The sequence below is a fragment of the Neomonachus schauinslandi genome, chromosome 5 (assembly GCF_002201575.2).
Source record: "Neomonachus schauinslandi chromosome 5, ASM220157v2, whole genome shotgun sequence".
NCBI lineage: Eukaryota > Metazoa > Chordata > Mammalia > Carnivora > Phocidae > Neomonachus > Neomonachus schauinslandi.
The window spans coordinates 131,041,148-131,058,186 of NC_058407.1; the positions used below are offsets into that span (position 1 = coordinate 131,041,148).

Genomic DNA, 17,039 nt, shown 5'->3' on the forward strand with positions numbered 1-17,039 from the left:
GTGTGTATGTGTGTGTGTTGTGTGTGTGTCCTCTGCATCATGTAGTACTCTGTATGTGTGTGGTACCTTGGTGGTATTTAACATGCTTATTGAGTGAACCATAGACTATGGAATTGGAACGAATATCAAGAAATGGTCTAGTTTTGGACATTTCTTCAGCTTACTTCAGTAAATACATGTTGGGGTCTTAATAGGATGAGCGGGGAACACACACGAGAGAGTTCGGGCCTGGCTGGGAAATACGGCACCGAACATGCGACTCCCTGTCCTGTTTGTTTCAGGGTCTCCAGGGGCCGGCTGGAGGTTTCAGGGGCCAGCCCCCTGAGCAGATACTGTTCTGCCTCTTGTAGTACAAAGTTTCTGACCTCATCACTCATGAAGGACAGAAGCTTTAGAGCGGTAGATGCACAGTCATAATCAAACTCATGATCATCATATGTCTTTGCTCCTAGATTTTAGAAGTTTTCATTGTGTTGACTTGCCTTTGACGCGGGTAGTCATTGAAGGATCATTCTTTTTTCTTTTTTCTTTTTTTTTTTTTTAATTTACTTATTAAACAGTGACTTTGAGAACGTGGAAGGTGGGGCTGGGGATGCAGGAATGTGTTGCATAGTTGCTGGGCTTGTCTCTGAAATGGAGAGTTCGCGTTTAAGAGGCTCTTCTGCATGGATGTGGATTATTTGAGACCAGAATATAAACGCCTACGTTTAGATGCAGCTACCTCTCATAATGTCTGGCTTCCTTTTTCCATATATTAAACGATAGGGTTGAAGAATTTTCACACAGTTTGGAACAAAAATAGATGCATTTCTGCAAGTCAGAGGTCTGTGTGCTTGCAAGTTATTGAAAGCTAGTAGAAGTAGTTTAAGATGTAGGAAATCCGAGCCATGATTGACAACGAGAAGACTCGTTTGTAAACCTTTGGTCACTGACCATTAGTCTTAAATTGCTTAAAAATATTTTATTTTATATTTTTAAAGAATTTATTTATTTGAGAGAGAGAGAAAGAGTGTGCAGAAGCAGGGGGGAGGGGCAGAGGCAGAGGGAGAAGCAGGATCCCCACTGAGCAGGGAGCCCGACACGGGGCTCAATCCCAGGACCCCAGGATCATGAGTTGAGCTGAAGGCAGATGGTTCACCAACTGAGCCACCCAGGCACCCCTCACTTGCTTAAAATATTTTAATGTCATTGAGATAAAATACTGTTAACACCATTTTAATTTTTTATTTTTTTTATTATTTTTTTAAGATTTTATTTATTTATTTGAGAGAGAGACAATGAGATAGAGAGAGCCTGAGAGGGGGGAGGGCCAGAGGGAGAAGCAGACTCCCCGCCGAGCAGGGAGCCCGATGCGGGACTCGATCCAGGGACTCCAGGATCATGACCTGAGCCGAAGGCAGTCGCCTAACCAACTGAGCCACCCAGGGGCCCCTCCGTTTTAATTTTTTAAAAATATTGATGTCATTAATATTTTATTTTCATCTCACGTATGGCCTTGTATGATTTTGATGTGAATGGAATATTTTATGGATGAGCAGAGAGAGAGAGATACTCGGTAGTTGACAGACAAGCACATGACCACTCCAGGAAAGAGGGAAGAAAATTTGATTTCTGCATGAAATGATCCCCTTTTTACCTAGAGATAGAGTTTGATGCAGAATACACTGAAATCGTTAATGATAAACACAACACTAGCTGCAGCTCTGGAAGGAGGTTATCTGAGGAGCAAATTGTTGCCCCTAAGACTTGATGCTTTATTTCTAAGGAAAACAGCCAGTGCCTGGTCCCACCCGACAACTGTGAATAAAATAAGGCAGCTGTTAGGGGACATCGAGTAGGGTAGGGTTCCTGGTGCCGTAGAGTTTTCAACACAACACTGGAATCAGTGATGGAGAAATCTGGTTAGGGCTTGGAGCATATATCCAGGAGGGGTGTAAAGATGGCTAAGGACTTCAAGTCAGTGGTCAAGGTCAAACTGAGATCCTGGGATGTAGAGAGGGTCCAGCAGCCCTGTGTCAGCCCTACTTGGAAGGCTGGCTCTGCTCAGTGCAAAGGTAGGAACAGAAGTATCTGGGGCAAAGAGTGGGCACAGAGCTGAAATCAAGAGGGGCTGAAGACCAGTGGGTAGACCAGAAGCCCAGAGTGTGGTCAGGAATGGCAGACGGCAGAAATAGAAAGGAGAAACAAAGCCAGGTGATGGATCGAATTGCAAGGAGAGCGCCAGGGGCCGAGGCAGCCAGAAGTTACACAGTTCCTATTATTGGTAAGCCACATCTCGAGAATGTTTAGCCTTGTCGCTGTGAGTAATGAGAGGGAACACGGCAGCAAGGAGGGACATCTGATAGCAGAGAGAAGCAGAACTTTTGTGAAAACCTTCCCTTCGTCTGGGCCATTTATTATACAGTTGACCCTTCAACCGTGTGGATTTGAACTCCACTTAAACGCAGATTTTTTTTGATAGATACAGTCAAGTGCTAGAAATGGGTTCTCTGCATGATTTTCTTACTAACATTTTCTCTAGCGTACTTTATTCGAAGAATATGGTATGTCATACAGACAACATACAAAATATGTGTTAATCGACTGTTTATGGGGTCGGTAAGGCTTTTCTGGTCAGAAGTAGGCTCATAACTTTGGGGAGTCGAAAGTTATGTGCAGATTCTCGACTGTGCGGGAGGTTGGCGCCCCTAACTGCCACGTTGTTCAAGGCTCAGCTGGAGTTACACGTGCGTCCTTTGTACCTGAGGACATTTCTGTCTTGTCAAGCAGGAGAATGATGACTGCTTCACCCTGTTAAGTATATTCAGGCAAAGTTTAAGTTATATTACGATTTGGGAGTAATTCCTTCTTTCAGAAGGGGAAAGGGTTCTTGTACTTTAAAGGGGAAAAGTATTTGCACAACCCACTAATGTGCCTCATTTCCCACAGATGGTGAGATACGGGGGGTGTTGATGTCTGACAGGAACTGTGACGTTTAATCTTTTCATTCAGGTATCAGCTTGTGCTTTTCGGTTCAAGTTTACCACTTTTGTCTCATCCCCCGGTGGTTTCTGGTCCTGCCTTGGCACTGTGGTTGATGTGTGTTAATATGCATTAACTCTGTACTGTTTCTTTTTTTTTTTTTTTTTTTTTTCCTGAGCCAACTTCCCAGCCACTGTTAAAAATAAACGCTATAGGGGCGCCTGGGTGGCTCAGCCGGTGAAGCGTCTGCCTTTGGCTCGGGTCATGATCTGACCCGACGCCAGACGCCTGTTAAACTGAGGGTGTTGCTCATCTTTATTGAGCAGGAGTCGGGTTCTGATCGGGGTCCTGGGATCAAGCCCAGCGTCAGGCTCCCTGCTCAGTGGGGAGTGTGCCTCTCCCTCTGCTCCCCTACCCCGCTCCTGCTCACTAGCTCTTTTTCAAATAAATAAATAAAATCTAAAAAAAAACCCTGCTGTATTACCAGTATGAAACAATGAAATCATCTCCTGCACTTAAGAATATTTCCTTGTGTTTTGCCTCATATGCATATGATTTTTGTGAAGTGCCGGTTGTTAAGTTCTTAAGGAATGTGTAAAGGTCGAGAACGGGCTAGCTCTGTCCATGAGTTTTTGTCATATGTCGCACACTGAACACATCCCTTCTCGTCGGTCACCCCCTCACCCCGCCCCCGGATGCGGCGCCGTTGGCTTTGGCCAGACCCAGCATTTATTGCAAGTCTGCACCTTCTTTGGTGACACAGTGGAGTGATGGGGAGTGTTGTAAGCAGGTCTTCTGTGGTCTCCTGTGCTCCACCAACTACACCAACCAGCTTCTGCGAGGGGAGTAGTCCCAGCCCCACGGGACTCCACGCGACGATCCTGAGTCGCGTGTGGAATGACATCCCTGAATTAATTAAACATCCACTTTAGATTTGCAGATAAAAGAAAGTAACAGGTCCCTTGGTATTTGTGTACTTTCCGGCCAATTGATGTATTTAGAAATTGCAGGATATATTTGCAGCTGTTAGGCCCTCAGGGACGGGCTGCAAATACATTTATTTATCCACTACCTTTTATCCAGGCAGTGAGTTATGAGATGACCTCCATTTCAGCAAAATAAATCCTGGTATCCAGAGTCCAGCCAGCCTCATCTATTGCTGAATAGGGAAAGTGGATATTGAAATTTGTTTTCTTGGGAAGGCAGGAAGGCTCTATCTTGCACACATAAGGTTCCTGTGAGTGGGTTATAAAACTGCCAGACGCCTATTAAACTGGGGGTGTTGCTCATCTTTATTGAGCAGGAGTCGGGTTGTGATCGTGTGCAGGGCAGTGTTGGACCTTTATATGCACACATTCCCAGGATCGGCGGCTTACCACCAGTACCTGATAAGCTGTATGCTCTTGGGCGAGGAGACAGGGATGAGTGGTGTCAGCCACAGGGTCTCCCCGAAGCCCTGCGAAGTAGCTCCAGGAGCAAGAGGCCACGTTTCCTAAAGATGCGCCTGCTGTGTGTTGCAGATGACTGATTGCCTCCATTATTCTGCTGTGCTTCTGTTAGAGCACCTAGGAAGATCAAAGCAGGGCAACGTGAATTTTTTTGCTTAGTGTAAATTTAAGCGTGGGCCACAAAGCCTTGTGTCCTTCCCTCGGAAAAGCAATTTAGCCCGCAGAAAATAATTAAATCCGCAGTATCTTGCAATAATGAGAAATTTGAAACGGCGAGGGTTAATTATTTCAGTCCGACTTTAGTTACCCAATAAAATATTTAAGGAGAGCGTCCAGACAGCGCCCGAGTTAATTTACAATAACATCAGCTTTCAGCGTCTCTGTCCTTTTCCCCCCGCAGGATCATGCAGATCTGCGAAGCCATTTCTTCACAGTTGGGATGAAGCTAGAAACAGTGAATTTGAGCGAGCCGTTTCATATCTGTCCTGCATCAGTGACCAAGGTGAGCTTCCCTCCCTTGCTCTCCGCCTCCCGCCGATCTGCTCACAGTGGGCCAGATGGAAAGTGCTGGTGCAGGGGCGGGCCACAGTGCAGTGAACAGGACAGCACACCAGCCGGGGAGCACCTTCTCCCCCGGCCACGCTGTCCTAAGCGCCCCTTTTGTCACTGGTCACACAGAGCCAGGCCGGTCACATGCCTCCTGTTGCAGCAGAGATTGGAGTTAATACAACACAGACAGGACTGTTGATGAGGGTGTCCCTGAGTGACCTGGAAGGAGGTGCAGGTGCGCAGCTGAGTTTATAGCAGTGAACTCGGCCACGAATATGTGCCACCTTCTGTGGTTGGCCAGGGTCATATCCACGCGTCTGTTTGTTCCCGTTCTCGTAGCACGAACTGCTCGGCAGTGCACACGGTAATCATTGCAGTAGTAACTTGGTTCTCGTCCGCTGACAGTCCTTGGTGTGATCGACTTGCATTCGGGAAATGCCGGCCAGGGACCCATCTCCAGTGTCTGTCCCCACGTCCGCTTCCTTTTTGCCACCAGCTTTTCCTTCACTAAAGGAAGAGCCTGCCTCTATGTTTCGCAGATTTGAAATGAAATTACCTTTGATCGTGAAGTTATTTTTACGACGGGCTGATGGTCTTTCAGATTGTAATTTCCCTTGGCCATGCAGATAATCTCACGGAAGTCACCTGTGGAAGTCACCCCTACAGTACGCGTTTCCACCTTAAATGTCCTCTAACAGGTGGCGGGGGAAAGCGAGAAACCCAGCATTCTTACCCAGTGTGTGTTTTAGTTAATGGCCTTTTGTGAGGGAACTTAATTAACGGTCCAGAAGTCAATTCCATTTTAATTTCTTTTACCAAGGAAGACTGGATTTGTTAATACAGTGATGAGTGTCTTAGAGTCATTTTGTATGCTCTTTTTTAAATTCATGATTTGGTAAAATTGAGAAATACAGTGGTGATAATGTATTTCAGAGTATGGAAAATGGTTATAATCATGGAATGCCTTTTTCTTTCTTTTCCAAATATTTTTTCTTTAGAACATATAAATTACTTACATGTAACGCTTACAGTAATTTATGTAAAGAATAACTGCCCGCCCGAGAAAAATACTGACTTAGGCTTTGCAGTGTGGTTTTTGGGGTTGCAATTTATGCCCTCACAGTCATACACCGTGCATTAAAACCTTTTTATTTAAATTGACCTTTGGGGTTCTTGAATGTGTATTCTGGTAGGTGCACATTTTCCCAGAACTGATGAGTGGTATCTTGCGGAATCCTGGCCAGGATTTCCCTTTGTTCCAGCAGCAGCCGATACAGTGAAGTCAGCTGCCGGTTTACCTGGATGCATTTTACCCTGTCCTCTTTCTAAGAGGCTAAGTGTCAGCTTTGCCTGGTGTTTTTACAGTAAAGAAAACAGGTGCAGACGTGCTGAGTCCTGTCAGTAGTGAACTCACACTTCCATGCCTGTAAATAATTGTAATCGATCATGTTAGCATGTGGCATGCTACTTATGGTTAGGTTCAGCCCAAATATCCTCGTCCCGTTGGATAGATTTCCAGTAACAGTAGTTTGGTTTCCTGATAAATAATTTTATCTCTAAATAAATCTTCTTGGGGTTGGGGCCAGGGAGGATATTTTCTCCGATTTTTTTTTTAAGGTACACTTTTTATTTTTCATTTTAGTTTTTCTTACCCTTTTTACCAAAGATAACACACTCAGTCTTTCAGTTCTGCATGCATCCCTTTTTCTTCTCCTATTGGCCTTCTGTTGTAGAACACATGGATTGAAATGTGGGCTTTGGCCTCTTAGCACGTAGATGGGCATGTCCCCAGGTTCAAGACTCCCTATGTAGAGTGAAATATCAGGATATTCCTAATGTAGTCGGTATTTATAATTAAACACATTCCTCCTAACATTGGAAAACGTTTTAGAATATTATGTTTGAGAATATAACGTTGCACTGTTACTACTCATCATGATGAAATTTTCATTTTCATTTTCCTCGAGGCTTTTCTTCATGGCACACCTGTTGAAGGAATAAATAAATAACATTAAAGCCAATAGACAGGAAAGCAGTTAACTGTGTCACAGATCCTGGAGGAAATGCCCAGCCTTTAGCCATACAGTGAGATTATAGATTATGTTTTTGGTGGTCCAGAACAGTATGATACTGACAGATGATGATGATGATGACCTATCTGTGTATGTGAAATCTATTGTATTGTTTAGATAAACAGTCTTGGTTCTGTTTCTTTTATGGCTAGCTCTGAGCCACATAGTCTTGGGCCGGTTGCTTACCTGCTCTAGGTTTTACTTCTGAGACCTGCAGGTTTTAGACCCGATCAGTGTTTCTGGACATGTGAACCATAACTCTGATGGATTTGAAGAAACTGATTTACCTATTTTCTAAAGTACGTACACATGAATGTGCATTTTAATAGGTTTTAGAGATTCCTTAGTGCACATCCTTACAGGGTCCAGTGGTGCTAAGAGATTCAGCCACCAGAATCCCGCACTTTTAATATACATTTCTGTGTGTGTGTGTGTGTGTGTGTGTGTGTGTGTGTCCGTGCACGTGCATATGAGACTCCATCCCATCCCACTGGCATTTTTAAGCACTATTCTGGACACTGGGAACGTAGACAAAAGTCCCTGCTTTTACAAAGCTTATATTTTAATGGGGGGGGCGGAGACAAAGTCAGTAAATCCATATAGAATGTTACGTGTTCAACGCTAAGGAGAAAGACACAGCAGGGAAGGGACGAGCGGAGGGTGGAAGGCCAGAGTGCGGGATGTGGTTTTAAATCAGGCTGCAGGGAAGATCTCTGTGGGAAGGTGAGGTTTGGTCCTTTGCTCTGTAAAGTCTACTTTCAAAGGCAGACCTCAGGCAGCACAACAATAGCCGTTTACCGGAATTAGCATGGAGAAGAACAGAAGTGAGTGCACTCTGCTGCTTTGCTTTTAATTAGGCTGCTTCCAGGAGATACTTTGGAAATGAAGCAGCCAGGAATCAGAGCTTTAGTAAGTGTTAGGGTTTCCTACGCAAGACTGGTTTATGTCTGTCAAGCTCGTAAAGTGATGCCTTTCTCCCTGGCCTGTTTCACATACTAGGTTCTTTAACACCATCATGCTTTAAAGTGCTGGGTCCATCTCAGTTTTGCTTTTTGCTCTTCCTTGTTCCTAGTTCTTCACTGATGTTTTCTTTTTCCCTACATGCAGTGGCTGTGTGTGCAGTTCCTGTGTACAAAGCATTTTCTGTGCATTGTGGGAACACCCTGATGAGTAACAAAGAGGAGACTGCCCTCAGAGGATCTGTTGGGGGAGACCGATTTGGGATCAGCCCCCAGGAAGGAATGAGGACTTTCAGGACAGAGGTGCAGGGGTGAAGCTTTGGGGGCACAGAGCAGGGACCCTACACTCGAACCAGAGTGGTCAGGGAAATGTTCCAGCAGCATTGACTTTCAGGATGCACCTTGAAAAATGCACTGTGTTTTGAAAGAGCTTCAGCACAGTGGGTGTTGAGGCTGGGAGGATGCAGGGATGTGCCTGGGGGTGATTCTTCTTGGGCTGGAGCCTGGGGTCGTTGCAGGGCGGGGAGGCCGGATGAAGCCAGAAGTCCCCAAGCCAGCTGGTAGAGCTTCTTGAGTGATCTGGTGTGAGCTTATGGGTCCCTGCCGTGGACAAGGAGAAACCGCTGACGTTCCAGGGCCCATCTTGGCGTTGCTGTAGGCCTGGCTTTGTCTTCCTGCATTAAGTCTGGTTTTCTTCCAGCCCTGACTGTCGGTTGACTTCTCTAAAGTCACCCATGTTGTTTCCTTCTCTGTTTTATATGTGTCCTACTCATTCGCTTCTCTTTCCATTAAAATGATCGGAGTGATCAACTCTTAACTGATTAGCAACTGGATCAATTTAGTAATATACATCTAGGTGCTGGTTTGTGCTGAAATTGTTTTGATGGAATGTATTTATTGCCTTTGGAAGCTTGCTAGCATTTCGTACTAGCTTCACATGAAAATCCCACGGAATTAACCCTCGGCTCTGTGGTTTGTTTTTTCTTTCAGGTTTTTAACAATCATTTTTTTCAAGTGACTATTGACGACCTAAGACCAGAACCTAGTAGACTCTCAATGCTGTGCCATGCAGATTCTTTGGGGATTTTACCAGTGCAGTGGTGCCTTAAAAACGGAGTCAATCTCACCCCTCCCAAAGGTTCGTATTCTGCGAAAATGTGCAGGGTTTGGGTGGTTCAGGAGGGCATCCTACCGTCACTGAAGTGTGCCTTTGTTAATCTCGAGAAGTTCAGGTTGTAAATGACTTCAGCATTGTGGGAGAGGTGTGTCTGGCAGGTGGCTTGACACAGGAGTCTATCCCAGCTCCCTCCCCTGGTGAGGTGCGTGACTTTGGGCTTCTCCAGACGTCCACTTCTGTCCACCCCAGTTCCCTGTTGGTCATCGTGTGTGCTGACAGAGGGCACAACATTGCTAGGTGATCAGCGCTCGACACTTAAACGTGTGTGAGAAGTGGCTTTAAAAATGCAACAAGGGGCGCCTGGGTGGCTCAGTTGTTTAAACATCCGACTCCATCTCAGCTCAGGTCTTGATCTCAGGGTTGTGAGTTTGAGCCCCGCGTTGGGCTCCACGGAAGAAGCATTTCTTTCCATTTTTATTTCCAATAATTTAAATTTTCCCCAGAGCTCGGTCACGCTCTGATAGCCAACAGTTTGATGCACTAACCCATTAAAATAATTCAGTCTGGAGCCGGGTTGCACATAATTTCAAATTGGGACCATGTACCGCATTCTTGTTGGTAAGAACCGCGCTTGTGGTTCTGTAATGTGGTTTGCTGTCCCTGACAGTTGTGATGTTCATACAGGGAAGAGAGCAGCCAGATGGAAGGAGAGGGGGTGGGAAGGAAAACAGAGGGCATGAAAAAATAATAGAAGATGAAATGGGAAGACATGACCTAGAAGAATAAACCTTACAACAGGATTTTAACAGCGACCCACAAATAATACAGGGGTTCTGTGCTGACCTTTCCAGCTCACCAGGGACTGGATTATGGGTAGTGTTCACCGTGCTGGGAGGTTAACGCCCGCACGTTAGGGTCCAGATGCAGCCTTTCATCATGCTGCTCCTGCCTCACTTGTCTGTCCCGAGCTCCACTGGGCTCCCTCCCCCCTGTCCTCCATGCTCATCCCCACTGGGGAGACACCTGCTGAGTGTTTCCACCTCTGCCGTTGATCCTTCTCATTAGAGGGCTGTGGTGGCAGAACGTGGTCTCGTTACAATGTGGTGAACTTTTAGAGACCACTGTTTGCCCTGTTGAATATGCCCAACTCATTTCATCCTCAAAATGAGCATGGCCCTGGGACGGGGCTTAGTCGCAGAGAGCTTCTGTGACCGGCCCAAGGCCACATCACATGGATGGTAAGTAATAGCGAGGGGGTCGGCATCCTGATTCTGTGTGGCATCGTGCTGGTCCTCACAGGTGACTCTGGCCAGATCGCACTTCAGTCCTCAAGACTGTCAAATGGGACACCTGCGGGATTCTGCGGGTGCTCTGCAGGGTCAAACAATGATGTGAGTCTAGGTATCTTTTTAATCCTGTTGGTCCTACAGGTTTTTTATTGTGAGCCATCTTGTGGTAGCAGATCAGGGAAGTCTTTTTCTGCTGCAGAATTTAACAGCAGGTCACTTGCTGAGTTTGAAAGTCCCATGGACCATGTCTACTTCCTGCTCACTTGTGTAATCAGAGCATTTGTACGGATGGGTCCACGTCATTGAAGAAAGACTTCTTCTAGATACCTGAAATGCTGCGTGGTTGCACTTTCTAAAGTCCTAAGCAGTAATAAGATCCCTTTAAGAATTTAAAGGAAAAAATCAGTTGGGTGAAAAAAGGGGGAAAATATTCGTATATGCATATACGCTGCTTGATTATTCCATTAGGCAGGGGTTAAATATTTACCAGATTTTTGGTTTACCAAAATGTTTACCAAATGTCTCTAGGTTTTTTAAATATTTTTTTATGAACTTTTAAGTGTTAGAAATGTGTTTTAGAAAAGAGGTTGTTGGCATAATTTGGGCATTTATTTGGAAAAGGGGTGTGCCTATTTGGATAATCGCATTTCATGATATTTGGAAAAATACAGTTGGAGAATTACAGTTCTAGGGAATAATTTTTCCAAGTGCCTGTGGTTATATAACAGAGTCTTGGCTTTAATTACTGAGCTCTCATTGTTTTGTGAGAGTATGTTTGTTTTATATATTTATATATATGTTTTGCATGTAGTAAAATATATTTATTTTTGTAATTAAAACGAATTAAAATTGAGAGGTGGTGTTGGAGGTTTCTATAGTGGTGATTTTATGATTTCCTTGTGAGGTAGCTTGTCACACGTCTTATGTGTCAACAGCAGGGCTGTGGAGCATTTTTTTTTTTTTTAAGATTTTATTTATTTGACGGAGAGAGACACAGCGAGAGAGGGAACACAAGCAGGGGGAGTGGAGGAGGGAGAAGCAGGTTTCCTGCCGAGCAGGGAGCCCGATGCGGGGCTCGATCCCAGGACCCGGGATCATGACCTGAGCCGAAGGCAGACACTTAACGCCTGAGCCACCCAGGCGCCCATGGGCTGTGGAGCATTCTGTAGAATTTTTTCAGACACCGTTCTTTGCTCTCTTAATATCTGAACATAGACGCTCTTCTTTCTTAGAAAAGTTGTTTTTAACTTAGATTCTGAGCTTTATACTTAGAGTATGTAGGATTTATTACACATGTTGAGGAGTTTCATTGTTTTCTTGTGTGTATGTTTTCCATGAATGTATTAACATCCTTTAGATTTCTGTTAGAACCATAAACACCATTTACAATTACAACATGTTGCCTGATCCCCAAAAGATACTATCCTACTCGCTCCCCAGTGGGAAGCCGCTGAGGAAACAAAAGATATCTGATGGTCTGGGTGGAGATTTGCAGAGAACATAGACCTGTATTGACATTTTTTTGACTCTATTTCTTAATTAAAAAAGAAAAATCTGTCTCCAGACTTTAGAGACAGATAGTGTGTAAGCTAGAATGGATGGGAAGGTTTCAGTAGGTCTCTGTTGAGAGCAGGTGCTTTCCTGGTAAGCAAAGGACAGAACCTTGGAAGTTTTACTCCATTCATTTAAAACCAGCACACAACAATTCAGTATTATAGGCACTATAAAAAATGATCAAGCAAGTAGATAAATCAGCTAAGCAGAAGTGTATATTGGTTATCAACCGTGACTTGCTGTTTTTAAACTATTTAGTTAACCTCATTGGCATGTCACATCGAGGGTGAGCCGCAGAAGGAGAGAGGTAAACATCCCGCCCAGGGGATATTAGGAGAAAATATTAAGCCTTTACTTCTGTTGTAAGTCTGTTGTACAATGGGTACACAAAGGCTGAAAGTAAGTGGCTTATTCGAGCACTTTGTCTCCACTATTTGGCCATCTTAGTAATAGGCACATACACTGTTAACATGATTTAAGAAGTAAAGGTGTGTTTTTCATTATTATCAAGATGCAAAGTAGTGACCCCTAATTGGTATGGTCTTTACCTAAAGAAAAACCTCCGATGCTGACTGATGAAATTACCCCACTTTGTGATCTGCTGTATTTCAGACGTACCAGAGGGGACAGAAAATAATAAATACCCACACTCCTGGAACCAATGCTGGCATTTGGCCGCGTTTGAGTCAGATTTTTAAAAAAATGAAATAAAGCATTATAGAGTAGAATAGAAGACTAAGTCCCCTACAACTCTCTCTGCCTCACATTCCACATCTATTCATTGGTGAATCCCGTTGGTACTTTTGGGATCTGACCGTGTGTCATCACGACCACCCGGTCCAGGCCACCATCAGATCTTTCTCTTGGCCTAATGCAGTGGCCTCCTGAACTCCTGAGTGAGATGGTCAGGCTGGTGCTGTTAAGATGTACATCATGTTAAGATCGCCGTGTTAAAATGTCCCTCCTGTCCAGAGCCTGCCACCACACTCGGTGGCAAGTGCAGATCATGGTCCCAGCCTCCCTAGTTCCCTGTCTGGCCTCATTTCATAAGATGCCCTCCACCCCCATCTGCCCAGACCCACCGGCCTCCTTGTCCTTCCTGGGACATGGCACTCTGGTCCCCTTATGTTGTCTGTCCTCCTCCTCCTCCTCCTTCAGTCTTGATGGAGGTGCCACCTTCCGGGGTGGTCTTCCTTCACTGTCCGTTTGAGTATCAATTACAGATCTCTCCCCCCAACATTGTATCTCCTTCCCTGCGTGGCTTTGCTGCACAGAACTTTTTAGCATGCCAGATACAAGTAATATAGATTTTACTTCTTTGTCCTGTTTTGTGTGTGTCTCTCCAGTAAAGTGAAAGATCCAGAGAGCAGGGATTTTTGTCTTGTTCTCTGCTCATCCCTAGTAGCTAGACTAGTGTGGCTGTTGGTCAGTATGTGTTGAGCGTTGAATGAATTGAAGTCCTGCCTTCATTCTGTGCTCCACCCTTCCTCTCTGCCATGTCTCCACCGCCCCTTCCATTCTCCCCCCATCCCATACCCACCTTCCTAAACCTGTTACACTTTTACTGCATCACTGTGAGGCTCTCATTGTTTGCTTGACGGCAGATCTTTTCCGATATGTGTATGCATAGTATCATGCTATGCCTCTCTTTATGTAACTTTTACCCTGTAGCATCTTGCAGATCTTTCTTCATGTTGATGCAGTCAATTATTTATTCACTTTGCCTATTGAAGGAACAGACCTTAATTCTTGAAATCCATTTCCCGTTGAAAGACTTTAAACAAAGGTCTTTCCTGTTTTCCGTGTTGTGAATGATACTCAAATGTGCATATTTGTACATGTGCCCAAATGGGAGAGATCTCTCTGGGGATATACCCAAATGTGGGATTGCTGGAGCTCCCATTTTGCATCCTCCTCACTACTATGATTATGCCTTAGGCTCAAACATTGCCATTTTGATGGCCGGGAAATGAGTCTCCTTCTTTTGCTTTGGTCCCTAACCAGTTCAGTGGAGCAGTTCATCATGCGCTTGTTGACAATTTGTATTTCATTTGTATTGTTGATTATATTTTTTGCCCTTCTTCTGTTGATTATAGAAATATTTACGTTTGAATGTGAATTCTTTCTTCACCATGCACTTCACAATATATAATAGTCTAGGCTATGGCTTGTCGCTTTGCTTCTGAATGGTATTTTATATGAAATACGAAATTACAGTGTAGGCAAATACTACCAATCTTTTCCATTATGATTTGCTTATATGTCTTTGGAAATCTTTTTTTACTGATGTTCTATGTTTTCTTTAAAAATCTTGCAGTTTCATTTTCTGTATGTAGCTCTTTAACGTACTTGGAGTTAATTTTTGCATGGCATGAGGGAAGAAAACAATTTTATTTTTTCGCTGAAGTTGAATTGGATTTTCAAATTCACCCGTTGTCTCAGCATCACAAATTGAATAGTCTGTGATTTCCTCTCTGATCTGTAATGTCACCACTAGCATACAGCAAGTCCCTTAAGGGGTGAGGACCTTATCTGTTCTTATTCTGCTTCGTTGGTCTGTTAGTCCATCTCTGCATAAATACGTCACTTTTAAGAATTGATTTTCCTTTATGTCTTGAAATTCGTCAGGTGAATCCCTCCACTTTTTCTTCCTTTTCAAAATTGTCTTGGTTGCTTTTGGCAGGTTATTTTTGTATTTTGTATTTTAGAATCAGTTTGGAAGACACTATAAAAAACCCCATTGGATATTAATTGATACTTCATTATATCATCTTTTTATAACTTTCAGTCTTCTGCTGGAATTTTTCCTAGGTACATTGTCCTTTTTCTTGTTGTTGTGTATAGTTTTTTTTTTATTGTTATTCATTTGTTTTTTTGTTTTTACTGACTGTGGCCAGTATAATGGAATACCACTGGTTTTTGCATGTTTATTTCCTACCCAGCTGCCTTCCTAAAGTAGTGTGTCCCCAGAACAGTTTGTGTAAGATACGGGTGATCTGGCTCTTGAAACTAGCTTGTAAAACCATCTGGGCTGGTGCTGTTTTAGTTTGTGTTCTGTTGACTATGAATTTATTTCCTTGAGTGGTTGTAAGTTTAGTCATGGTTACCACTTCTGTTTCAGACAATTTTGGTAATGTATATATATTTGCAGAATTATCTGTTCTTTTTTTAAAGATTTTATTTATGTATTTGACAGAGAGAGAGAGAGAATGAGGGGAGTGGCAAGCAGAGGAAGAAGCGGACTCCCCGCTGAGCAGGGAGCCCGATGCAGGGCTCAATCCCAGGACCCCGGGACCACGACCTAAGTTGAAGGCAGATGCTTAACCGACTGAGCCACCCAGGCGTCCCCAGAATTATCTTTTTCAGCTGTACTTTCAAGTTTACTGTCAGAGTGTTTTGTTACATCAAACTTATTATTTGAATTGTTTAACCATTACATATTCTCTATTTTTGTTTCTTCTGTAATTTTCTAGAAGGTACATCAAAATATCATTGTGAGATTCAGGATCTGTCAGCTTCTGTGTGTGTGTGTGTATGAAGCATGGTAGGGCATTCAGGGCTGGGACTGTTGGGGCTTGCTGGTGTTGACCCTCTTTATCCCTAGCCAGTCATTTTGTTTTAAAGCCTTTTTTTTTTGTCTGACTCTCATGTTCATTTGCTTCCTTATGTGGGTTGTCATTTTCCATTGTGAACTAATTTTCAGTGGTGGGGGTGATTTCTGTGGGAGTTCCATGATCCTTAAAGTACTTCCTTCCATCTAGCCTTGTATTAGGGTCTGCCCAGTGTTCTAGGATTTTTGCAAGTCCTAGAGAATTTATTTATTGCTTTATCTCCCCTGCTAGAAAGTAAGGATTTTAAAAATCCTTTTTATTTACTTCTGTATCCCCAGCACCTAAAACAGTGCCCGGTACATGGAGGTGTCCCTGGATATTCAAGGAATGAACGAATGAATGAACGTCACGTTACTTTCTCAGCCTGTGCCATACGGAATTGTAACATTATACAGCATGCCCGCATGTGCCTCTGGCTTGGTGAAGCTCGGGACTCCTCTCTTTCCCTGCTTACCCAGAGCCCTGGGCCAGGAGCAGCTGTGTCTGCTCCTTCTCTCTTTCTAAGTCTGTCTGGTCCTGTTGTCACAGACCGGGCATCTGACGGGGACCGGGCGTTTTATAATAGTCTCAGTCTCTGCTGCTCTGCTCTCTCGAGCCCGTGGATGTTTTGTACCCCGCGTGAGCGCCGGATGTTCACTGGACTGGTCAGCCCTGTCTTTGTGGCCCTCATGGTTTTTTGACATCTGGAGATTTTCTTCTCTTTTGAGCTATGTAATTATTTTTATTATTACTATATTTCCTTTGGCATCTGAGAGGGTCCTTCTTGTTACTGGATTTGGAAGTTTATTCTCATTTCTAGCTTTCTGATTGGTTCTTGAATGAAAATTCGTTTCTGACTGAAAAGAGTTGGGGGAGTAAAACTGGGTCATTTTTTTATATCAGAAAATATTTCCGATGGTTGGAAATGGCATCCGTCCTGTTGACTTATTCCTCAGTGTCGTTGTTCAGGATTCTTACTATGGCTTTGCCATTGGCTGATACTTATATGATGTTAGACTCCATCCTGGGGACATGTCCACATCTCCTAACATTATGTTTATGATTCAGGTTAATATTTGGGGCATGCTCCCAGACAGAAGTGTATTAAGTGTCATCTTGTCACCTGTATGCGTTAAATACGTTCAGTGTTGGTTTATTCTAGAAGATAAGGAAATTGGAACAGCTGGGGTTTATACTAACTTGACTTATTTGTTTCCATCCTTTTCCCTTATTTTCCATGGTTCTTTTCCCCCTGCATTATTCCATGAATGTAAACACAGAAGAATTCAATTGGAAATGGATGTGTAAATTTTAAAGATCTCTATCAGGGAGGACTTTACGGCATGTCAGTGGACGGAATGAGGGAGCTGGAAGACTTCAGTGCCGGGGGCAAGGGGAGGGACATGTGGGTGAAAAGAAGGGCTTTAGGCAGTTACGAGTGTCTTTGCCTTCTTGCCTATGAGCCTGTGTGCAGACTCATGCGTGAGTGGAACTGAGAGA

The 17,039-nt window shown here is 43.9% G+C and overlaps 1 protein-coding gene across 1 annotated transcript in view; it reads left to right on the forward strand.

Annotated features, from left to right (window-relative positions):
* Nucleotides 1-17,039, forward strand: part of SFMBT2 (Scm like with four mbt domains 2) — a 202,799-nt gene that overhangs the window by 112,896 nt on the left and 72,864 nt on the right. Inside the window, exons 7-8 of the mRNA XM_021696759.1 lie at nt 4,810-4,911; nt 8,980-9,127. Coding sequence (XP_021552434.1) covers nt 4,810-4,911; nt 8,980-9,127 — 250 coding nt within the window. The remainder of the gene's footprint in view (nt 1-4,809; nt 4,912-8,979; nt 9,128-17,039) is intronic.